This window comes from Labeo rohita, chromosome 11 (assembly GCF_022985175.1).
Source record: "Labeo rohita strain BAU-BD-2019 chromosome 11, IGBB_LRoh.1.0, whole genome shotgun sequence".
NCBI lineage: Eukaryota > Metazoa > Chordata > Actinopteri > Cypriniformes > Cyprinidae > Labeo > Labeo rohita.
In genome coordinates this window covers 15,773,139-15,798,379 of record NC_066879.1, presented here as the reverse complement: position 1 = coordinate 15,798,379, position 25,241 = coordinate 15,773,139, and the positions used below count along the sequence as shown (strand labels likewise).

The following is a 25,241-nucleotide window of genomic DNA, read 5'->3' as shown; positions in this document are numbered from 1 at the left end:
GAATGCCTTGAATATATATTTAACATTTCAAAAGGTGATGTTTAAGTCCAGCTATATTGCTATAATAATAATACAAATATTTAAGTAAAATATTAAAATATATTTAAAATGTATATTTAAAGTATTTGTAAACATTCTTGTTTATTATGTTATTATATTAATATAATAACATTGCTATTATATTTAGTATTATTAAAATACTTAAAATATGTAATTAAAATGTATTAGAAATATATATTTAACATATAACAAAAAGTACCTTGAGGGTCCAGCTATGTTTCTATAATAAAAATGAAAACATTTAAGCAAAATATTAAAATGTATTTAACATTGTTATATTTAAGAATTAACGTTGTTATATGAATTATTATTAAAATACTTAAAATCATGTTAATGTGCCTTATTTGATCAGTTATTCATACTTTTTGTTTTTTTGTTTGCTGGATTGATCAGCATGACTTCAGCTGTCTATTTCTCTGCTCACAGGAGGACGCTCCCAGCGAGTCGGGGAACCAGGACGCCCATTCTACCTCCAGCGAAATGCTTGACCAGTTGCTACAGGAGGACGCCCGCTCAGGAACAGGCTCCAACGCCTCGGGCAGCGGCTCCGGAGAGTCTGGAGGCTCTCTGGGCTCTGGCTCTGGGTCGGGACTCGGTTCTAACAGGACGTCCACCAGCCATACAGGTGCGGTTCAACATCACTCACCCATGACACGAAATGTTGTGTGAAGAGAATTATGCACGTCTTTTTGCATTGAATTTCCATTTCAAAAAAAAAAAAAAAAAAGTTTCTTTCTCTAGTTTTGGTTAACTATTAACCAAATTAATAGTTAACCAGGTTAATTTTTACTTTTATATTTTGAGTAAAATGTTGTATAAAATGTCTTAAAGTATATTTAATTTATTTAATTAAATATTTTTAAACGGATAGTTCACCCAAAAATGAAAATTCTGTCAGGTTCTGTTAGAAAATGATCTCGGATTCATAAAAAAAAAATCTTGGTTTGTGTTCTGAAGATGAATGAAAGTCTTACGAGTTTGAAAAGACTTGAGGGTGAATAAGTAATGACAGAATTTTCATTTTTGGGGTGAACTAACTCTTTAAATAAATATTTCATTTATTTTATATTATATTTCGGCTATTTTAAATCTGTATAGCTGATGCTAAAGCTAAATAATGCCATTATAAATAAATAAATATTTGATTTATTATTTAATAAATCAATAAATATTTATATTTAATAAATCAGTAAAAATACTTAAAATATTTAAGTAAAAAAGTGTAAATAATAAAATACTTAAAAAAGGAAAAAATCATGTAAAAGGGCCTTAAGAGACCAGCTGATATTTCATTAATTATTGTTAAAATACTTAAATTATTTAACTATTAAAATATATTTACAATACATATTTAAAATATTTGTAAAATATAATAATATGTAAATTATAATAATATAATGGAAGGGCTATAAGACATAAATATTATTTTAGATTTATATAAATTGATAATTAATCAAGTATTTAAAATATTTAAAAATCACCTAAAAGGGCATGAAGAGACCAATTTCTATTTCATTAATTATTATTATAATACTTGAAATACTAAATTATTTAAATATTTAAAATGGTAAAATATTAAAATATGTTTACAATAAATATTTAAAATATTTGTAACAAAAAAAATGTGGAGGGGCTATAAGAGACCATTTATTTTATATATTATCTCATATGTTATTTTATATTAAATTTATATTAAATTTTCATTTTTGGGTCAACTAACTGTTTAAATAAATATTTCATTTATTTTATATTATATTTCTGCTATTTTGAATGTGTATGGCTAAATAAAATAAATATAGATCCTTTCCCATGTATAAAATTCAGGCAAGGTCTGTATTTTATTTTATTTTATTTATTTTTTTGTTTTATTTTTTTAACATCTGCCATACACATACAAAACCGCAGACCTTAAATATAAAATAAAAATAATCATTTAAAATGGCAATTATTGTTTTTTAAATGTCATTTCCACCACAAAATAGTATTTTTATGTTAGTATTTTAAGTATTTTTTTAATAGACTTTTGATTATCTATTTTCTACTACATAAAAGTCTTCCAGAAGATTATTTTAATGGAAATTAAATTCAAAAATCGTTTTATTCCTATACGTCTTCCTTTTTTTTTTTTTTTACGTGAAATGTGACCCTTTTACGTGACCCCTGACCTTTCACGTTCACAGGCAGCAGCAACAGCAGCAAGTACTTCGCCAGCAACGATTCGTCGGACACGTCGCGGAAAGCGCGCAAGACGGCGGAGGCGCAGGAAAGGGAGCGTACCACCTTCAAAAAGCACGTGGACAACCCGTTATGGAGCATGATCAAGCAGACGCCGGAACCCGTCATGATGACGTATCAGATCAGCCCCAGGTACCAGACCCGGAACATTTCTCTCCCCTCTCTCTCTAAATCCCGGGTTCCCGCTCATTCGTCTGAGAAAGCTGAGAGAAACGTGACATTTTGAGCATCTCTTTCCACAGGAGAAAGAGATAGCGCTGCCAGGCTCTCTCGCTGAGGTAGTTCTGATCAGGCTAAATGTCTCATTGCACCGTCAGCCCTGAGGTAGGTGACTCCAGGTGACGGTCCACAATGAGAGGCGCAAGCACCTAGTTATGGACGGAGGAGAGGGCGAATCGGCCAGGCCTAGATGTTTTTAACAGTAGTAGTGTTGAAATGAAAGCAGTGTGCTGTTGAGTGTCATCTAGGGAACGGCGTAAGTGAGTTTTATTTTGTGTGTGTGTGGATATCCATGCAGGGATCAGGCGCAGGTTCTTCAGGAAGACCGGGAGAAGCTGCTTCTGATGCAGCCAATGCAGCCCTGGTTCACACAGGACCAGAAGAAGGAGCTGGCCGAGGTTCATCCCTGGATCCATCAGCACACTGTCCCACAGGAGATCAACACACAGGTCTATAACTTACCATTTACATCAATATCGGCTATATTCTTTCATTTGAGATGGTCTACGTAGTAACTTAGTAATTGTTTTTGTGTGTTGTTGACATTTTTATTAATTATTGATTTGTTAGTCTTAAATGTGTGAGTAGTTTCTTTTTTTTTTTTTTTTTTTTAGTACATCAAGTTAAATGTTGTTCTGACAACTGCCTGAATATATAGATATATAGCTATTTTTCTGTTTTATTATTATTATTTTTTTTAGTTAATATTTATTTTATTTCTAGTAACAAAAATATTTATTTTAGTTAATTCAGTTAGTTCATGAATTTTTTAATATAAACAGTTGTAAAATTGTTTTTATATTTTATTTGTATATTTTTGGTTAATTTTTCTATATATAAAATCAGGTAGTTGTCAAAATATTTAAAGTTTTTTTTTTATATATATATATATTTTTTAAATATTTATTTTATTTCAGTTAATATATATTTTTTAAATATATATCTATATATTTTTTTTATTTCAACTAACACTTTTTTTTATGGTTTTAGTTTTAGTTAACTATGATATCCCTACTCTTTAGAAGGTAAGGCTATATATTTTATGAGTGTTTTTATTTCATTTTTATTTTATTTTATTTTATTATATATAATATATATTTATAATTATAGAATTATATTATATTATTTTATATATACAAAGTATTTTTCATGGTTTTAGTTTTACTTAACTATAATATAACTATAATAATTTATTTTTTATTTTTTTACATTTAATATGCGGTTTCCAACCCTGCTAAAATATATAATGTCCAAAATGATGAATGAATGTAAATGTGTTGCTAAAATATATAAAATTATGTATATCTACAAAAAAAAAAAAAAAATCATAATTGCATATATTTTATTTTATTTTAATTTAATTTAATTTAATTTTATATATAAAAAATTGTCAAACTATGTTTCTATTTTATTTTTTTTATTTTATTTCAGTTAATGTTTATTTTATTTCAAGTAACAAAATATTTTACTATAATAAAATAATAATAAAATAATAACCGTGTTATTTTAATATAATAAAAACAATAATATCCCTGCTCAAAAGGCTAAATGTTTTATGAGTGTTTTTAATTCATTTGTTTTTTTTATTTTATTTTATTAATTTTTATTGTAGTTTTAATATAATTATTATATATGATTATTTATTTATATATATATATATATATATATATATATATATATATATATATATATATATATATATATATATTTAAGTAATTTTTTTTTCTATTTTTTAAATAATTTTAAAACATTTTATATGTATATTTATATAGCAAATAAAAAGATTTAATTTTTATTTTACAAGGTTTTTATTTTATTTTACATTTAATGCGCAGTTTGCAACCCTGCAAATATATATAAAAATATATATAAAATACAAAAAAATAAAATTAGAATATTTTACTATAATTAACTTGATATAATTAATTTTTTATGAAGATATGATTTGATTTGAATCATTTGTAATTGTGTGACACTATTCTTTATACTAAGTTTGTGGTTGCTCACCAATTTAAAATAACCAATTAAAATATATTTTATTTCTGTGAACCAAAGCTGAATTTTCAGCTTCATTACTCCAGTCTTCAGTGTCACACGATCCTTCAGAAATCATTCTAATATGCTGATTTGCATCTTTTGAGCCCTATCTAATCTATTTATATCTTTTTTTAGGGTTGTGTGAGTTGTAACACCATGGAACCGGGTGAAGAACTGAATCTCCAGACTGACTCTCCAAACCCTCCGACTCCTGACAGGTCCTCTCCGCAAGACTGTCCGCCACAGGACGCCAGACCCAACACAGACACCTGATCGCAGGCGCTGCCGTACTTCCGACCTTCTGGGACTCAGTGATTCCTCCGCTTTCAGCTGGGAATCGCAGGAAGAGAGAGACGCCCGCATCCGTGCGCCGGCCTCTCATAATTCCTCCTGAATCACGAAACGAGGCGAGCCCTTTGCACTCGATCAAACCGCGTCAGAGTGACTTCAGACACTCGCAGGAGACGGACAGTGAACGTTACAGTCCTTGGACCCAGAAAACTGTGAATATCAGACTATGGTTTGGTAGTGACGTCACCAGTGTAGTTTGTATTTTTTTTTTAGACTGTTGCCCAAATGTTGTTGTGTTTTTTGTTTTTTTTTTAATTAAGTTTCTTGTTAATGAATAATGTGTCCTCTACTGAATCTTGCAGGCTCAGGAGGGTTTATGATCCTGTAATGAGTTTCCTGACCACTTGCGCAGATATAAATGCGTATAAATGTCCCACAATCCTGCAACGTCCTGTGCAGTTACTAAATAACCTTAGCACTCACCACCAAAATCTAGTAGTGTCTATGACTGGAAATGAATGAAGTTTGGTCCAGAGCACAAAGATCTTCATTCGTTATTGCGTTCATCCAATCGAAATGATCCAAAGTTGAATGAGGCCTTAAAGTAGTTTTTCCGTCAGTGTGTTTCTTCATTTTTCTGTTCTCAATTTCAAGTATTTTTCCACTATACCTGTGACTGAAAGATGTCAAGCAATGTCTTACTATGGTATAAAACTCACAGTAATGGTGTATTCATAATATACAGATATTTTTCTCTTGTTTCTGTTGGGTCGATAAGTTGATAGCAACAAAAAATGTTTGTATATATATATATATATATATATATATATATATATATATATATATATACAGGGTTCGTACAAACTGCTTAAAGTGCTTCTTGAAGTACTTGAATTTGACTTTTTGAAATGTAAGGCTGGAAAACCTTTAATATAGCAATATTCCTGAAGAAGTACTTGAAAAGTGCTTGAATTGAAAGACAATGTATCTATGAAATAGGTGTTTAATTGTTTTATATATTTTTTCATGCAAAATTCAGGCAGTTCAAAAAATAAAATACTTTTTATTGAAATACTTATTTCAGTTAAAATTGTTAAAACAAAACTAGCTAAGCCAGTAGTAGTACTGACAATGTCGTGTAAACATGGCTGAAGACGTGAAGAGAGGAATAGATGAAACGGAGTCATTTACGATGGAACCGCTTCGATTGATTCAAACTTGTGACTTCGATCATTCATTTCAAGTGATTCACTAGCAAAAAACAGATCAAATTAAAAGTTAAAATTATTTTTTAATTTCAGCATCGCTTGTAACAGTTTTAAAAAGCACGTAGTGATGAGTTTTTTGAAACTCCAAATCAAATAAACTATTGTGTCACAAAGTGGAGCGCTCGCGTATCACGGATCATTTGTTTCATATCGGGACTTTAGTTCGTGTATCATGAATCATTTGATCTAGATTGGGACTTCAAAGTGCGTATCGCAAATCATTTGATTTAGATTGGAACATTGGAGCAGGTTCGCAAATCTTTTGCTTCAATTCGAACTTTGGAGTGAGTTTGCGAATCATTTGATTCAGATCGGGACTTCAGAGCACGTATTGCAAATAATTTGGGAATTCAGAGTGGGTTCGCGAATCATTTGATTTAGATCAGAACTTTGGAATGGGTTCGCAAATCATTTGATTCAGTTCGGGACTTCAGAGCACGTATCGCGAATAATTTGGGACTTCGGAGTGGGATTGTGAATCATTTGATTTAGATCGGAACTTTGCATGTAGTGAATCATTTGATTCTGATTGGGACTTCAGATTGTGTATTGCAAATAATTTGATTTAGATTGGAACTTTGGAGCAGGTTTGTGAATCTTTTGCTTCACATCGTAAGTTTGGAGTGTGGAAAGCAAATCATTTGATTCAGATTGGAGTTTAGGAGCAGGTTCGCAAATCATTTGATTCAGTTCAGATCAGGATTTTGGAGTGGTTTCGTGTATATCTATATATATATATATATATATATATATATATATATATATATTTTATTTTATTTTATTTTATTTTTTTTTTTTTTTTGATTTTTTTTTTAAATATTTATTAGACAGTAGAAAACATCAAACCAGTTACAAATCCCTTACAAAAAATTACCATGGTTTTAATTAGAAAGAAAAGACATTGTTTGATAAGTGAGATCTCTGATTGAAGTGTTTAAAAATCAAAATAGTGCGTGAAAAGTCCTTGAAAATCCTGGTATTTCATTTTACAGTGTCTGTACGAACCCTGTATATGTATACATTTATTTTATTTTATTTTATTTTTTTATTCATTATTTTGCGATGAAATTTGCTATCAGTCTCAAAATCTGATAAATTGACAAAATGCAGACATAGCAATGCAATCTTAATGGTTCTTAATTGTATTTTAATGTATTTATTATTATTACTTTTATTATTAATAATAGTAATAATAATAATGCATTTTATATAAAAAAAATATTAATATTTATCTTTTATTTTCTGATATTTTTGGTGAATTGTGACCTGAAGAAGAATATAAAATACAGTCCAATAACTGTCACTGGGGCAATACCCTTTAAAAGCTACACCTTTGCACCTTATTTACCACTACAGGGTCCATATTAGTACCTCAAAGGTACGTATTAGTACCTAAATGGTACATATTAATACCTTTTGAAAAGGTACTGCCCCAGAGACAGTGTTTGTACCTTTATTTCTGAGTTTAAAAAATATAAAACTTCTCAAATCTATCATAAAGTACCCAAAAATTGTACAATTTTCATCAAATTTATTTTTGTTATCTTGTCTTTTTTTATTTATTGATCTGTCGTGTTCAGAAAGTTGTGTGTCAGAGTTGACGTGTGTCATTGTGAGCGTTTCCTGTGGTGTTCCTGAAGTCAGGTTAGACGTCGTTCCTTAAAGGTTTGTAGTTTGCAGCGATAGAGAGCTGCCAGTGGCCCGAATACTGACCCGTCAGTCCCAACCAACAGAAAATCTATGATTTGTACAGTTTTGTGAAAGATCAATTTTGTACAGTTTTTAGAAAGAAAGAAATGTAAATATCAGTCCATTGTATTTTACGAAAAAAAAAGGTGCAAAATACGACAAACTGTATGAAAAAAGCCATTTTGTGTCAAATTCAGGGAAATATTTTGTGACACCACATGATAACTATGAATAAAAGACCACAATGACTTAAACTGTTGTTTTTAAATGCAATCCATTTGTATTTTGAGTCTTTTAATGGCCTAAAGTAATAAACACACACTAACTTTTTTTAAACATATTTACTTTATTTACATCAAAGCTTGAAGCTTGTACAGGTATGTACAAATAAATTATCCACTATTTTATCCTACAAACATAAATATATATTTTTTTGCAATTTTAGTGCATCAGGCTCACAAAGTTTGTGTGTAAGTGTTGAAAATTACACATAAAGCGCATTGAGGACAGTGTAAGTGCTGGATGTTTCAGACGCAGTATTTCCAGAAACACTCTGTGTTGCTGCCTCGTTTGCGATACTGCTTCCTGCCTCCCAGGAAGCGACTCAACAACGGCTTTTCCAGCAAGACCTGAATGACAAACATGAGTTAGTATGTTTAAATAAACCTTCATAGCTGTTGATATAATGTTAAATGATGTCAAGGGTTTCATTAAATCACTCACTTCTTTTGCAGCTTGACTTGGGACAAATCCAGCTGTTCTGAGACCTGAGAAAGAGACAAAGAACAAGAGTAAGGTAAGAGTTATTATTTATAAAAATGTATTTATCATTATAATAATTTATAATTTAAGGTACTATACACTACCAGTCAAAAGTTTTTGAACAGTAAGTTTATTTAATGTTTTTTTTTTTTTTTTTTTAGAGGTCTTTTCTGCTCACCAAGCCTGCATTTATTTGATCCAAACTACAGCAAAAACAGTTAAAAATTTGAAGTATTTTTACTATTTAAAATAACTGTTTTCTATTTAAATATTTTTTAATTTTTAATGTATTCCTGTGATGAAAACCTAAGTTTTCAGCAGCATACATTATCCTTCAGAAATCATTCTAATATGCTGATTTATCTGTAGTTTTTTTTTTTTTTTTTTTTGGAAAGAAATATAGAAACGAATACTTTAATAATTTATTTTATTTAGAAAGGATGCTTTAAATTGATCAAAAGTGATAAAGACATTTATTATGTTGCAAAAGATTTCAGATAAATGCTGTTCATCCAAACTTTTTATTCATCAAAGAAACCTGAAAAAATTCTACTCTGCTGTTTTCAACATAATAATAATAATAATACTTTTTTTTAAGCCGCAAATCAAAATATTAGAATGATTTTTGAAGGATGATGTGACTGGGGTAATGATGCTAAAAATTCAGCTTGAAATCACATGAATAAATTGTATTTTAATATATATTAAAATAGAAAACAGTTATTTTGAACAGTACAAATATTTTAAAATTGTATTGTTTTGCTGTACTTTGGATCAAATAAATGCAGGCTTGGTGAGCAAAAGAGACTTATTTAAAAAACCTTAAAAAATTTTACTGTTCAAAAACTTTTGACTGGTAATGTAATTGCTGGAACAATGTAAGAAAAAAACATTATTTTGCCATAAATAAACGTTCGTATTGAAATATCGAAATGAACAGCTCACCATCGCTGCTGATGTCTTCAGTGATGAGAGATGGGTAACCGAATCCCGCGGCGCCCCTGGACAGATACGCTTGCTCCGAGTAACTCAGGTCTTCTGGACTGATAACCTGCTCCTCTTCTACAAGAACTACAGGTGAATGTATAACATCAATCAGTCTTGAAGAACATTTATGATATGCTCAGCTCAATTATGAAGTTTTGATGTCATACTTTGAATTATATGGATAGTGTAGTCACTGGTATATCTTAATGTAATCAGGCTGATTCAGTCTTATTTAAACATTTATTTAATATATCAAAAATGTAATTTTTTTTAGGTTTAAATGAAAGACTCCTACATTTTCAACATTTTGGATAATATATTATATATATAAATATTAATTATAAATACACTACAAACCGTAACACTGTGAAATATCATTACTATTTAAAGTAAATATTTTCTATTGTAATATATTTTAAAATGTTATTTATTTCAGCATCATTCTTCACATGATCCTTCAGAAATCATTCTAATATGCTGATTTGCTGTTCAAGAAATATATTTTATTATCAATGTTGAAAACAGTTATGCAACTTAATATTTTTTGTGCAAACTGTTATACTTCTTTCAGGATCTTCTGATGAATAGAAAGTTTAAAAGAACAGCATTTATTTTTTTTTTAGAATTTTTTGTAATATTCATTTTTGTAACATTTTTTGTAAACATGTCTTTACTATCACTTTTAATTCATTTATTGCGTCTTTGCTTAACAAAATCATTAATTTATTTTGAAAAATAAAATCTCACTGACCAAACTTGAACTTTATATTATATTATATTATATTAAAGTGCCTGTTGTATTATATTTTAATATAATTAAATATATTTTATCACATTTATTTTGTTTTATATACATATAAAGTCCACATAATTTTTTTCCAGTCTTGTCATTTAACTTTGCATCAGATGCTTTTGTCTTAAGTGAGTTACATTCCCAATTTCCTGAAGCAACCTTAGATTTCAACCTGCAGACTTGAATGAGTGTGTGTGAATGAGAGCAGATGAGAGCACTTACCAGGCCTGGCGTAGGTCATCTCTGCCGAATGGACCAGCGGATGCCCCAGCAGAGGTTCGAGGACGGTGAGAAGCAACGCAAAGAACACAAAGAGTTTACACATCATGACGACACGTACAGACACACACAAACTCTTTCTTCCACGACTTTAGCCAGGAGGGTCTCGTCTCAACGTGTCCGTCCTGGTTCTGTCCTGGACTTATATACCCTCCATCGCTGGCCGTGTCATCTCCCCATCTCCATCTCTGACTTCCTCCCTACCCTTCGCATATTCTGTGCTTGTAAATTCACAGAGCATGAATTAATGGATCAATAAAACTGAAAGACAGACGCGGAGTCTGTGCGTCAGGGATGAGACACGTTATTTTACCAGTTCGGGATGTAATCCAGCCGAGTTCGTAAATCCGCCCGAACGCAGGTGGGAAACCGACACTTTGTGTTAAAGCTTGCGGGATAGAGTCAGTCAGGCAAATTGCCCACTTAATTCATTTATTTAAGAGGCTGCTGAGAGTGTGTCCTGCTTACGACCCCCGCGGCTGCTATTTTAAGAGACTGGAAATGGCAAACAGAAAGTGTGACCAATTTTCTTAATGGTGCAAAAAAAAAAGGTGAGAGTTATTCTGGCAGCAGAGCTGCGTGTCAATCACATTTATTAGTCTGAGTGATAGACACACTGCTTGCACATCTATCTCTGTCTGTCTGTCCATCTGTCCGTCCATCCTTTCGTCTATCTGTTTATCTCTCTGTGTCTATCCATTCACCTATCCATCTGTTCCTCCGTCCATCTATCTGTCTGTCCGTCCATCCACGCTTCTGTCTGTCCTTCTATCTGTCTGTCTGTCCATCGATCCTTTCATTCGTCCATCTATCTATAGATCTATCTGTGTCCATCCATCCATCTATCCGTCCCTCCATCTGTCTGTCCATTCTTCTCTCCATTTATCCATCCATCCATTCTTCCATCCGTCTATCTCTGTCCATCCATCCATCCTTCTGTCATCTATCTGTCTGTATGATCGTCCATCCATCCATCTGTCTGTCCATCTGTCCATCCATCCTTCTGTCCATCTATCTGTCTGTTTGTCCGTCTGTCCATCAATCCTTTCATCTATCCTTCTGTCCATCGTTCTGCCTGTCTGTATGTCCATCCATCCGTCTGTCTGTCAATCTATTTGTCCCTCCATCTGTCTGTCCATTCTTCTGTCTTTTTGTCCATCCCTCTATTCATCCATCTATCTAGCTGTCCATCTGTCCATCCATCCTTTCATTCATCCATCTATATATCTGTCCATCCATCCATCCATCCCTCCTTCTATCTGTCTGTCCATTCTTCCATCTGTCTCTGTCTGTCCATCTGTCCATCCATCATCTTTTCATCCATCTATCTATATATCTCTCTGTGTCCATCCATCCATCCATCCATCCATTCATCCATCCGTCCCTCCATCTGTCTGTCCATTCTTCTGTCTTTTTATCTGTCCCTCTATTCATCCATCTATATATCTCTCTGTGTCCGTCCATCCATCTATCGTCCATCTGTCCCTCCATCTGTCCGTCCATTCTTCTCTCCATTTATCCATCCATCCATTCTTCCATCCGTCTATCTCTGTCCATGCATCATCCTTCTGTCCATCTATCTGCCTGTCTGTCTGTATGTCCATACATCCGTTTATCTGTCCATCTATCCATCTATCTGTCTGTCCATCCTTCTGTCATCCATCTATCTGTCTGTATGTCCGTCCATCCATCCATCTATCTGTCTGTCCATCTGTCCATCCATCCTTCAGTCCATCTATCTGTCTGTTTGTCCGTCTGTCCATCAATCCTTTCATCCATCTATCTATATATCTCTCTGTGTCCATCCATCCATCCATCCATCTATCCATCCCTCCATCTGTCTGTCCATTCTTCTGTCGTTTTGTCTGTCCCTCTATTCATCCATCTATCTATCTAGCTGTCCATCTATATGTCTGTCCATCTGTCCATCCATCCTTCTGGCCATCTCTTTTCTTTTTTTTTTTAAGATAGATTTTTTTTGGCATTTTTGCCTTTTATTACAACAAGACAGATCAGAACTGACAGGAAGTGAAGTGGGAGAGAGATGGGGGCGGGATCGGGAAAGGTCCGCAAGTCGGGATTCGAACACAGGATGCATGTAGCGCATCGGCACTGTATATCTATTTCTGTCTGTCTGTCCATCTATCCTTTCATCCATCCATCCATCTATCTAGCTAGCTAAATATCTATCTATCCGTCCTTCTATCTGTCTGTCAGTTTGTCCATCCATGTGTCCATCCATCCATCCATTCATCTATTCATCCCATCATCTGTCTGTCCATTCTTCCATCAATCTGTCTGTCCTTTCGTCCGTCCATCCACCCATCCATCCATTCTTCCATCCATCTATCTCAGTCCGTCCATTCTTCCGTCCATCTGTCTTTCCGTCTGTCTATCTATCTGTCTATCTATCTACAGTGGGTACGGAAAGTATTCAGACCCCCTTAAATTTTTCACTCTTTGTTATATTGCAGCCATTCGCTAAAATCATTTAAGTTCATTTTTTTTCCCTCATTAATGTACACACAGCACCCCATATTGACAGAAAAACACAGAATTGTTGACATTTTTTGCGGATTTATAAAAAAAGGAAAAAATGAAATATCACAAGGTCCTAAGTATTCAGACTCTTTGCTGTGACACTCATATATTTAACTCAGGTGCTGTCCATTTCTTCTGATCATCCTTGAGATGGTTCTACACCTTCATTTGAGTCCAGCTGTGTTTGATTATACTGATTGGACTTGATTAGGAAGGCCACACACCTGTCTATATAAGACCTTACAGCTCACAGTGCATGTCAGAGCAAATGAGAACCATGAGGTACCCACTGTATGTATCTATCTATCTATCTATCTATCTATCTATCTATCTATCAATCAAGCTAACAAACAAAAAAACAACCCAAAGCTTCTTTTTGTAAATCTGAAAAGCAAAAATTGTCATTGGGTCAGTACACTTTCAAATGGTACTAATATGCACCCTTTTGGGGTAAATAAGACACAACGGTGTACCCCTTAAAAGAGTACTGTCCCAGGGACAGCTTTTGTACCTGTTTTCCTGAGAGTGTTCAGATATACTGCTAATGACCTTTTGAGTGGGACAAAAGGTAAAAAATATTTTAAAACTGGTCAATACAGCAGTCAGGCATAAAACGTTTATGTAGACATGCCCCGAAAATATCATAAGAGTTACGTTTAACAAAGTTTTGAAACAATTCCTCAAAATGAGCAGCAGGTGGCGCGAAAGACACGTGTGAAACTCCACATGATTCTCTTTGTTTTGACTGAGAACAAAAGTAGCGGCCGAACTCAAACTGTCATTGTGTGTGAGGAAAAATCCCCCAAACACGAAAAACGGAGGACACAGAGCTCATGCTGGAGAGATGATGATACTGTGATAGACTACAGTCAGTCACACGACACACGAGTGTTTGTTTTTTATTGTGTGTCACCCCTGATTCAAGTGTGTGTGTGCGTGTGCGCGCGTGTGGATGCGACGGGACTTCCACGGATCTGCGCGTCTGCAGTGACAGAAGAGAGTAAGTTTGTTTTTATCATGTTTTCATTGTTTTCTGAAGCAATTCTCTATTAGCGTGTTTATGTTGCTCTTACATTCATTATAAAGTCTATTTACGTGCAACTAAACAAATTAACTTAAAAAAAAGTAGAGCATTGACATTAAATATTTGTTTTATATATACAGTTTACGTAAGTTTATACATAAAGTATGTGGTTCATTAGTGTTCTTAGTGAAAGCAGAAACAGCAACACTGAAACTGACAGTGTGACCTAGTTTTTCATGTGTTACTGTAATGGAAATTGTTAAACTACAACAATTAGCATTTTGTTTAAAGCTGTTAACCTACTTATTCATGTGTTGAATAATTCAGCTTCACAAATCAGACATGCACTTAAACATTTTACTGGTATTACTACACTGCAATGCATTTTACACTTTTTACTCATGCATTACAGTCATTTTGCATGTTGTGTTTATATCATACTGCATTAATTTTAGTGTTGGCTGTGATTTGCATTGCAATATTTTTTGCAAGGTCAATCTAACCTGACCGCTAAACTTTACCATAGCCATGCTGTCATTCATAGGTAAATTTATTTCAGCATTATACTTGATTATAATTATGTTGATTGGATTATATTTGTGTTTTCTTGTTATTGATACACAAAAATAATTTCCTAAGCTTATCAATATTAGATTAATGGCTCATAAACAGGAAACAAATTCCGAAGGAAATAAGAACTTTGCCAGCGTCTTCATCCTTGACACAATGTGTGTTATTGTTCCAGGATTTATTGAGATTAGGTTACGGCTGGCATGTTACAGAAGTCATACGGATTGCTTCTAGTGGTTGACACTGATAAGAAATTGTTCTAGTTATACTAGTAACCTGTAAAAACTGTTAATGGCACATGTTTGTTTTTTCTCCTGTGTGTGATGCTGCAGGTTTCTTCAGAACATCATGAGATTGTGAGGTCAGTAAGGAATCAGCCATGGCAGAAACCGACATTGACAAATCTCATCTGCCCGGTGTTTATGACGGTATGTGCCTGGGTTTTTCTGTTTTGCATCTTTAATTATTTTAATATCTCTTTAGATATGCATGGTAAAAGTGTCATTGTATTTAAACAAGGAACCCACTGTTCATACAAAGAAGGTTTTTAAAATGTTGCAGTGTTGATATTAGGTAACTAAAACTATTAAAAAACAGTTTTTATTTATTGAAGTAAAGCTAAAATAAAACATAAATATCAGATAAATTAGAAAAACCTAAACTTAAGCAAAAATTTGAAATGTCGTCTTGGCAACTCAACTAACTGAAATAAAATAAATGATATTGTATGAAAATAAGTAAAAGTATAATTATTAAAATTATTGAAACTAAAACACAAGTGAAGCTTAAAAGAAATATTAAAAACCTATAACTTTAAGCTGAAAACTTATAAAATTGCCCATTCAAAAATCAGTAGAACTTAATCTAATAAATAGTACAAGAGGATGAGGGTCATTATTGTTACTATAAACAAAAAAATTACTTAAATTAAATTAAATTAAATAAACATTAGTTGAAATAAAATAAAATTATTTTTAAAAATCCAGTTTAAATTTAAAAAAATATATTAAAACAAATCAAAACTAAAAAATAAGTTAAATGATAAATAAATAAAAATGATGTGAAAACACAACATTACAGTAGCTTTTCTAAATTTAAAATGAAAATGTTTTCATTTATAGAAGTAAAGCTAAAATAAAATATAAATATTAGATAAATTAGAAAAACTTAAAAAAAAAATTAAGCAAGTGAGTTAAAGTATAAATATTACAATTATTGAAACTAAAACGTTGAAACTAAAAAAGTGAAAAACGTAAAGCTTAATATGAATATGTTTAAAAACTTATCAATTAAAACCAAAAACTGCCCATACAAAAATCTCTAGAACTTAATCTAAAATTGAAATTAAATTTGAAAATAGAAATAAAAATTAAAATCAAAATATTAATAAATACTACAAAAGTATGAGGGTTATTATTGTTAATAAAAACTTTAAAACTAAAAAACTAAAAAATTAATTGAAATAAACATTAGTTGAAATAAAATAATTTTTTTAAAAATTCAGTTTAAATTAAAATACTAAAATAACAATAAATTAAAAAAAAATAAGCTAAATGATAAATAAATAAGTATAAAATGGCATGAAAAAAAATGGAAAAAAAGACAAAAACGAAAACATTACAGTAGCTTTTCTGAAATTAAAATGAAAATATTAATATTGAAAATATTAACAAAAACTATAATATTATATCAATAATGCTAAAATAACACTAAATATTATATATATAATACTAAAATAACACTGGCTGTATGTTGCTTTGGGTAAATGCATCATATAAATATACTTTTAAAAAACTGTGTAAAATTAAGCGTTCTTCATCCCTGTTAGTGCATGCAGGAAACAAGTGCACTTGCAAAAATGTATTTATTTACAGCAAACCTACTTGTAATTATCCATAATCTATCAGTTCTCTGAAAGAGAAAGCATTCAGAGAAAAACATCTTGCTAAAAACTTGTTGAATGCTTGATCAGCACCTGGTTAATATCCCAGTGCAGGTTTTCCGGCTGAGTTGTGTTGTCTGAGATGTTATTTGGCAGAGCTGCCGCTGTGTGTTGTAGGAGATGAGATCAGCGTTCAGGAATGTGATGTGAGCCCAGGACAGATCAAGGAGAATAGCGTTGTGTGGGGCAGATAAGAGCTGGACACCGTCCGCACACTCGTGCTCTTATCTGCCCTGGATGAGCTCAACAGCTTCCCGGCGTTCCCGTTTCTTAAACAGGATTTGGGTCGAGATTCCAATCTTCTCCCGTTTTGGCCTAAAAGCTGGAGGCAGGAAAACGGGTGTGAGGAGTTCAAGTGCAGGAGTATTTAGACAGACAAAGGCATACTCTTAAAAATAAAGGTTCTTTATTAGCATTTCCAGATCTTTTGGAAAAAGTTCTTTAGATGATTAGAATGTCAGTTTACATCACAAATCTGTAAACAAGAAGAATGCATGTGGAAAGGGTGAAGTACTGTTTGGATTGTACATATAAACTTATGCACAGCTGTAGTTGTACCTAGAAAGCAGACACACTGTCTGTACATGAAACTGGACACTACATAAACACCTACTCAGTGATCTGCCTACCCACAATGCATTTCAAGGCATCGTATGCGCTCACTTGGTTTCAGATCAGCGCTTCTGACCTGTTTCTTTGAGTTCATGCATGACCCCCCCCTTTAACTTCACTGCCGGATATTTATAGCTTCTGCTTCTCGTGCCAAATATAGACAAAGAACTGCAGGAGAAAGCGAGAGATTGGGAGAGGAGAGCAGCGTACAGGAAAAGATGAGGGATAAAGCGCGATAGTTTCATGCAGGGGTCCCGATTACTGTCTTTTCTTGCTTTTCTTTGTTTCTCGGACTCTGAATAGCACCATCTGTTTGGCCCGGGGGCCTCCGCTCAGCTGAGGGGGGTCAAACGACTGTGAAAGACCACGGTCTTATTACTACAAAAATGCAAACTTAACTGCCCTTCATTGTCCTTGGTCTCTTTAAAGGAATAGTTCAGCCGAACTCACCAGTACTCACCCTCAAGTCATCTCAGATGAGTTTGTTTCTTAATGTCATCAATTGCTCACCCAAGGATCCTCTACAGTGAATGGGTGCCGTCAGAATGAGAGTCCAAACAGCTGATAAAAACATCACAATAATCCACAAGTAATCAGCACGACTCCAGGCCATCAGTCAGTGTCTTGTGAAGTGAAAAGCTGTGTGTCTGTAAGAAGAAAATCTATAATTAACGCCAAAATAGGCATCGACAGTCCATAATAATGGTTCCTCCAGTAAAAAAGTCCATCCCCTGTTGTCTTCTCACATTAAAATCCACACACGTATTTGTTTTTGAACTGTTTTGGCTTGTAAACGGTGCTTGATCTGTGCATATTTCTCTTCTGATTCAGACCAGATGACTTTTTCACTGGCGAAAGCAGTTTTTATTGTATTTTTTATCAAATACAGATGAGATCAAAAGTTTACATACACCTTGCAGAATCTGCAAATGTTTATTATTCTACCAAAATAGGAGGGATCACACAAAATGCGTGTTATTTTTATTTAGGACTTACCTGAATAAGAAATTTCACATAAAAGGCATTTTAATATATTTTTATTTGTTCACAAATCCCTAGTTTGTCCTGAACAGTTAAACTGCCTGCTGTTCTTCAGATCTCACAAATTCTTTGGTTTTTCAGCATTTTTGTGTATTTGAACCCTTTCCAATAGTGGATCTATGATTTTGAGATCCATCTTTTCACACTGAGGACAACTGAGCGACTCATATGCAACTATTACAGAAGGTTCAAACGCTCACTGAAGCTCCAGAAGAGAAAAAAAGCCATGCATTGAGAGCCAGGGGGTGAAAACTTTTTGAATTTAAAGATCAGGGTAAAATTAGATTATTTTATCTTCTGGGAAACATCTTCTATAGCTTCTGAAGGGCAGTACTAAATGGAAAAAAATAATATATTTAGGCAAAATAAGAAAAATGTACACATCTTCGTTCTTTTTAAAAGTTTTCACCCCCCGGCTCTTAATGCGTAGTTTTTCCTTCTGAAGCATCCCTGAGCATTTGAACCTTCTGTAATAGTGGTGTATGAGTCCCTCAGTTGTCCTCAGTGTGAAAAGATGGATCTTTAACTGTTCAGGACAAAAACTAGGGACTCGAGAACAAAAAATATATATATGTAAACGCATTTTTTGTGAAATATCTTATTCAGGTCAGTCCTAAATAAAAAATAACATGCATTTTGTATGATCCCTCCTATTTTGGTAAAATAATTAAAAGTCAAAAAGTCATTCTATTCTGAAATGTCTTGACCGTGAATGTGTAACTAGTTAGGTTGTTTTTTAGAATTCAAAAGAAGTTTTATTTTCAGAACTATTGTTACTTTTCCCCTCCAAATCAAAGCTGTAGGAAATCTAGCACCAACCAAAGTATTCGAGTTGATCACTCATGTTCACATATCTATCTTGAAATGCATAAAAGGTATTTCCTTTGGTTTGCACGTCACTATTTCTAGTTAAAGGCCGGTTCTAATTTTAAGGTGCACAACACTCTTATTATGCACAAAAAACCCTTTTCATGGCATTTAGTGAGTATGCCAACCTTTATGAAACAGGCTTCTGTCCTGAGAGGGCCCATGTCAGCTTTTCCATCCTGGATCAGGGTGGAGGTGCCGGCAGGGTTTTTTTTCCCCCTAGCCTTTTTTTTTTAAATCCATCTACTCGAGCACCAGTGCTGTTTACTAACAGAAGAGCACGACAGACCGACCATCACCATATAGGATGAGCTTGCATGCATGCGTGTATATACTGCATGACAGTAGACGGAGTTTGATTCATGGACGCAGACGCATCTTGGAAAACGGTAAAATCCATTGCAGAATAAGTTTTAAATACTATTCTGAAATGGTTATATAAACTTGCATATGTCTGATTGTTTGTTTCAATAGAAACTTGTCTTATAGTGATATATGCTTCCTTAATATGTCTTTAAAATTTCCTAAGGCACTGACAGATCTGTAATTAGACAAGCTGTCTTTTATATTGGAGTGTCAGCGTTTATGACTCTGATGTTTAACATGCTTGTGCGATAGTTCATGAGCTTTTATTAGCGCACTGATTTTTCCACACTTACAGAGAGCATGTGACAGGGAGGGTAAAGGAGGACTGTTGTTTTATATACCCAGCTAACAAAGATATATTTTGTTAACTGAATGTTTACTCTAAAATTCTAAAAGTTCTCAATGTTCAAAAAGTTCCATTTTATTTTGCAGACATGAGAATGTTACTTTTGAATGTTCTCTGAATGTTCTGAATCAAGTACCCAGCTAACATAAGAACATTGCTAATATTCATAAGTTATGAAAACAATAGAGCGTTTGCACTAACGCCACAATTTGGTCAGTTACCTGGATGCACACTCGGATATAAACAACAGCATGGATTGCATGGTTAATGTACTACCGAATGCGTTGTTTTGCTAATTTATACTGTCTAAACCACAGAAAATGTGTGAAAGCTGCTGAATCATATAGAGAAGAACTTAGTAAGCAGGAAAGGGCGCAATATTTTTACAAACTAAAGTTAATAGGTGGTGCCCTGTTGAAAAAACCAGCATATGCTGGTTAGGTAGGTTTTGATGCTGGTCCTTTGCTGGTCCAGGACCAGCTTAAACCAGCTAAGGACCAGCAAAGGACCATCATAAACCAGCATCCCAGCATCAAAATCTACCTAACCAGCATATGCAGGTTAAAGATAAAGATACGTACAAGCAGTATCAGTTAAGATATTAACCTAATATTTCACCCACCTGGCCGGAAATGATAAGAATAAACAGGAATGTTGTCAAGATTCTTGCCCTGGAAGTCCTGGTTCAGTTTGGCCAACCACAAACGCCTTTTGTTCCTCAGACAGTTTTTCGCACACTTTTCCTTGATTTGTTATAACTTTTGGCAGTCTATAGTACTCCAAATATTTTTCCCGGTTCGACCAATACGTACAGCTTAAAACATGACAATAATTGACAATTTTCAGCAACAATAATCAGGCGTTGTTTACTTCAAGTGATGACTCGTCGTGAAAAACAGTATTTCCAGGTCAGATTCAGTCATTTGTAAAGGTATCTTTACTTTAGGGAATTTTGGGTGAAAGTGGAAAAAGATAATTGTTTTTAAATCAGTTTTCATTGAGTTTTCGCTGCGCTGAGCAACAGAAAGCTTTTATTTACACTAAGTTACTAATATATGCTTTAGTTACTACACTATTGACAATGAACCTTATTCGCTGTTGCTGTGCTTTTAATCCAGTATAAAACAACAGCAGGAAGTATTGCTTTTGTTAATAAATGTAAGCAAAATATGATTTCAAGCAAAGCTTACCTCAGGAATCTTGCTAACAGTTTCCGGTGCAAATTGGCGCGAATCGTCGCCTCCATAGTAAAAAAGATGGTTTTGACGTGCAGTTTTGACGCAATGATCAGTCGATTACAAATATCAAAACATGGATGTGGTAAATCACTTACATTAACACCCCAAAGCTACCTGGGTCCATGTTTCAGTCGGTATTGTTAGGCAGTTTTAATTTATATGCTGTTTAATGCTTGATGATCATGCTATTTTACATATGATTCTTCTGATTCTTGACTATGTTTTGATCCAAACGTTAAGTACTCTTTCAAAAGATGTGTAATAGCGCCTACTGTAAAACAGTAAAAAACACGGAAAGCCAGAAAATTCTGTCGATGCAGGAAAAGAGGAAAACGTTCCATTTTTGCAAACGTTACTTTTAAATGTTCTCTGAACATTCAGAATCAAGTAATAACATTTAAAAAACATTTCAGAAAAAAACGTTTTTCCAACAGTGAACTTTTAATAAATGTTCTGTTAATGTTAGAACATTTGTTTATAGCTTTGAGAGAACTATAGCTGCGCATGTTTAATGTGAAGAGTTTGTTTGACCTTCAGCAGTCTTTTGTGTGACAAAGTGTTTGCTTTAAGATCTTTCTTCAGGTTGATGTTGTTTAATGGCCGTTCAATAGACTCCTGTCAGACATGGCATTTGATATGAGCAGTCGTTTTGGCTGATCACACTCACACACCTCTGCAATCTTACTGGGCGTAATGTGATTTTCCTCTGAGCCATTGTGTTTAAATTGTTGACCCAGTTGGCTTGGCAGTAGTTTTCCTGTTTGGGCCCCAGTGTGGCATTATTTGCAGAGCGAAGACAGAGATGGGCCCAAACATAAACCAGTCCTAGAATGAATTGCACACGTTGATAGCATTGTTTATTTGCACAAGCTGTCCACTGAGAATTCTGCAAATTACCAACCCTTTACCAGCCCTTACTGCTTTCTTTCAATTGTGGTAAAAATACTATAATGTAGCATTTAATGACTTACTATTTTAATAATGTCTTTTTTTAACACTGTATTTTTGTGGTTTTCCCCAGTGTGCCAGTGTTTCTCTGTGTTAGAGGACGGTGCTTTGGCTCACAGTCTTCAAGAGCAGGAAAGTAAGTATAAACATCTTCTTCCTGTAATCTCGCTCATCCTTCCTTTTGACTGGGTTTAAATAGACCTGATTCATTTTTATCGTGTCAGTTGAGCAGTTCTACAGCACCAACATCCAGAAGAACCAGGCGGTGCAGAGCGATGTTCGTTTAGCCCGGAGGCTGCAGGAGGAAGAGGAACAGCGAGCGGATCTTCACCAGGACCTGCGGCAACTGTAAGCACCATCAGGCCTTGACACGTGCCCAGCATTACTCAGTTAGCAACATTGCAAAACCACAGACATTAAGGATATTCAAACTGCTTTGTGGAAACAGATGCGCATTGACTCATTCGTGTTGCATAACTTAATTTGCTTGTATATTTTGAAGTGTAAGATGAAAAACCACAAGGAAAATTGTTTGAAGCTTTAGAGTAAAATTAGCCTGACGTGATTCACTAAAGTTTGCTTTTTTCAATGCTTATATGGAGTATGGACTGCAAGAAATTGCAAATGGCACAAAAGAGGAAAGCAAATAGCATATATTATAAACAACATATAATAAATTAAACTTTCCGTCTTGTTTACAGGGAGGAAGAGGACTGCAGATATGCACAGATGATCCAGGAGGAGCTTCAGAGGTGTGCGGAAGAGACCAGGAGGCGAGAGAAAGAGGATGAGGTACGTTTCATCAAAACATGACAAAGATAAACATGGAAAAACTGATGAAACGAGGCGCTTACATTTTCCAAAGTAAACATGAGTGATGTTCTAAGTCGTTGCTCACTGTTATAAAAATAGTGGTAGTAGCTTTGATTTATTTCTATAAATATCTGATATTGCATGCTGATGTTACTTTGTATTTAGATCTATGATTATACACTACCAATCAAGAATTTTTGTTTTCAAAGAAGTCTTTACTGCTCACCAAGCCTTCATTTATTTGATCTAAAATACAGCAAAAGCAGTAATATTCTAAAAAAAAAGTTACTATTTAAAATAACTGCTTTCTATTTGAATGTATTTGTAACACAGAATTGAATGTATTTTAGTGCAAAAGTAATCAAAAAGTAATCACCTTATCTAATATGCGTAATCCAATTTGTAATCAGTAACAGACTACAATTTATAGCACTATCTGTTGTTAATTATCTGTTCTCTCTCGTTAAGCTGATTAAAACACCTATGAGAAGAGTGGTGGTTATGTAGAAATGCTTTTGCAGTGAAGAATAAAGAAGAGAACAAGCATAAAAGGTAGAAGAGAGTGAGAAGGCTGAGGCCCGAGTCGGATCTTGCACCCTGATACCCATTGGCTTCAAGTATTCCATTATGTCCTTTATTTAGCTGTTGAGCGACATTTCTGTCGCTTAAAGGAGCAGCTTTGTCATCTTTGTTGTCAGGAGTGGTTTTTGAAAGTGTTCCCATGGCGTGTCCGGGGTGACGAGTGATTTGTTGTTGAGGAGGTGGACGTCATCTGGGAGGCCGCGTCCCGCCGGATGCTTCAGTGGTGAAACAGTGAGGTTCTGTATTTGTGGAAAGACTACTTACAAGAGGCTTTCTGAGGCAGTCTGTCTGGAGCCCTTTATTCCATTCTTTAGAAAGACGTCTTGAGGAAGTATGGTCTGTAGTACTCTGTTTCACTTAAAGAGACAAAGAATATGTTCGGCTTCGATATTTTGTATTTAATGCAATTAAACATTATTGTGTTTGTCCACTAGTTCCAGATTTGAGACACAAACCCCTTACTGTTGCCTTTAAATCACTAATGTTGCACTATTAAGACATTATTATTTTTACATTAAGGTGATCAGATTTGAGAAATGGAAAATGTCCTAGTTCAGTAGTCAAAATATCATAAAAACATGTGACCCTGTCATAAGTAGCATGGGTATATTTGTAGCAACTGGCAGCAATACATTGTATGGGTCAAAAATATCAATTTTTCTTTTATGCCAAAAATCATTGGGATATAACCTTAATTAACCTGAATTTAAAATTGACTATTGGTCCAGAGTCGCATATTGTTATTGTCTATTAAACAGGGACATCACATTATTGGATATTTTTGTTTTTTTAAATTGGTGTGGGTTCCATGAACTGTTATTATAATTATTAATATTTATTATACTTGCAGGTCAGAATGACCCTAACTGGTTTTAATACAACTGGTTTTGATTTTAATTAGTGCTGTCAAGCAATTAATCATGATTAATCGCATCCAAAATAAACAATTTTGTTTTTATTTTGTGCTGCTATTACTTTAAGAGCTGCCTCTGCTGAATGTGATGCAGATCTGACACGCATATATAAATACACGCACATTTTATTCATATATGCATGATATATTTAAAAAAATTATGGTTGGTTTATATATTAAAAATATGAATATAGAACATCAATTATTAATGAATATAAATGTATACATGTAAATACACTGAAAGTTTTTCACAATATATACTATATGTGTATATATACATAATAAATATACACTGTATACATATAATATGTAAACAAAAACTTATTTAGGATGCGATTCATTGCAATTAATCGTTTGACAGCACATATTTGAATTAATCACATTATGAAAATAGTAATTAATAAACCATTGCAAACAGTGAAAATATCAACAATATTATTAGTGAATGGACTACAAAAATGCATTGCAAAAATAAATATGAGAAGAAATGGCAAAACTGAATTTAACAAGTATTTTTTAAAATTTTCAAAAGTGTTTAAAATATTTTTTAAAATTGCTAATTGTATATTTTCTAAAACTGAATATATTGTGTACAGTAATTAAAAAAAACGTTTTTAATGGTTGTGCATTTGGAAATGTTATATTCTTATGAAGATTTTATTTATTTTTATATTTTAATTTTAAATAAGACTTTAATTTCAGCTTATTTTTCATGTAAGCTCATTAAACAATTTTTTTTATTACTATTATTTATTTTCTCTCTCTCTTTTTTTTTTTTTTTTTAAACCATTTTGTGGTTGATTTGGAGTTCTGTTTTG

The 25,241-nt window shown here is 33.3% G+C and overlaps 3 protein-coding genes across 10 annotated transcripts in view; 2 read left to right on the top strand and 1 right to left on the bottom strand.

Moving 5' to 3' along the window:
* The window catches only part of per3 (period circadian clock 3), a 33,837-nt gene extending 26,117 nt beyond the window's left edge, over window positions 1–7,720 (top strand). For all 4 annotated transcript variants that reach the window (XM_051122353.1, XM_051122355.1, XM_051122356.1 and 1 more), the window contains exons 20-23: window positions 487–685; window positions 2,241–2,427; window positions 2,813–2,963; window positions 4,687–7,720. In XM_051122353.1, the coding sequence (XP_050978310.1) occupies window positions 487–685; window positions 2,241–2,427; window positions 2,813–2,963; window positions 4,687–4,824 (675 nt within the window). In that variant the 3' untranslated portion in view covers window positions 4,825–7,720. The remainder of the gene's footprint in view (window positions 1–486; window positions 686–2,240; window positions 2,428–2,812; window positions 2,964–4,686) is intronic.
* A 446-nt stretch (window positions 7,721–8,166) lies between these two features.
* On the bottom strand, window positions 8,167–10,669 carry uts2b (urotensin 2, beta). Its single transcript, XM_051123060.1, has 4 exons — window positions 10,564–10,669; window positions 9,507–9,632; window positions 8,523–8,566; window positions 8,167–8,428 (listed from the first exon to the last, which is right to left on the bottom strand). The coding sequence occupies exons 1-4, from the start codon at window positions 10,667–10,669 to the stop codon at window positions 8,327–8,329; spliced, it is 378 nt and encodes a 125-aa protein (XP_050979017.1). The 3' UTR covers window positions 8,167–8,326.
* Window positions 10,670–13,524: 2,855 nt separating this feature from the next.
* ccdc50b (coiled-coil domain containing 50b) overlaps window positions 13,525–25,241 on the top strand; it is a 23,604-nt gene continuing 11,887 nt past the window's right edge. For 2 of the 5 annotated variants that reach the window (XM_051123059.1, XM_051123058.1), the window contains exons 1-5: window positions 13,525–14,161; window positions 15,088–15,183; window positions 22,189–22,251; window positions 22,340–22,463; window positions 22,817–22,907. In XM_051123059.1, the coding sequence (XP_050979016.1) occupies window positions 15,135–15,183; window positions 22,189–22,251; window positions 22,340–22,463; window positions 22,817–22,907 (327 nt within the window). In that variant the 5' untranslated portion in view covers window positions 13,525–14,161; window positions 15,088–15,134. Of the gene's footprint in view, window positions 14,162–15,087; window positions 15,184–19,176; window positions 19,607–22,188; window positions 22,252–22,339; window positions 22,464–22,816; window positions 22,908–25,241 lie in introns of those variants that run through there. The other 3 variants (XM_051123057.1, XM_051123055.1, XM_051123056.1) reach the window with 3 other exon arrangements.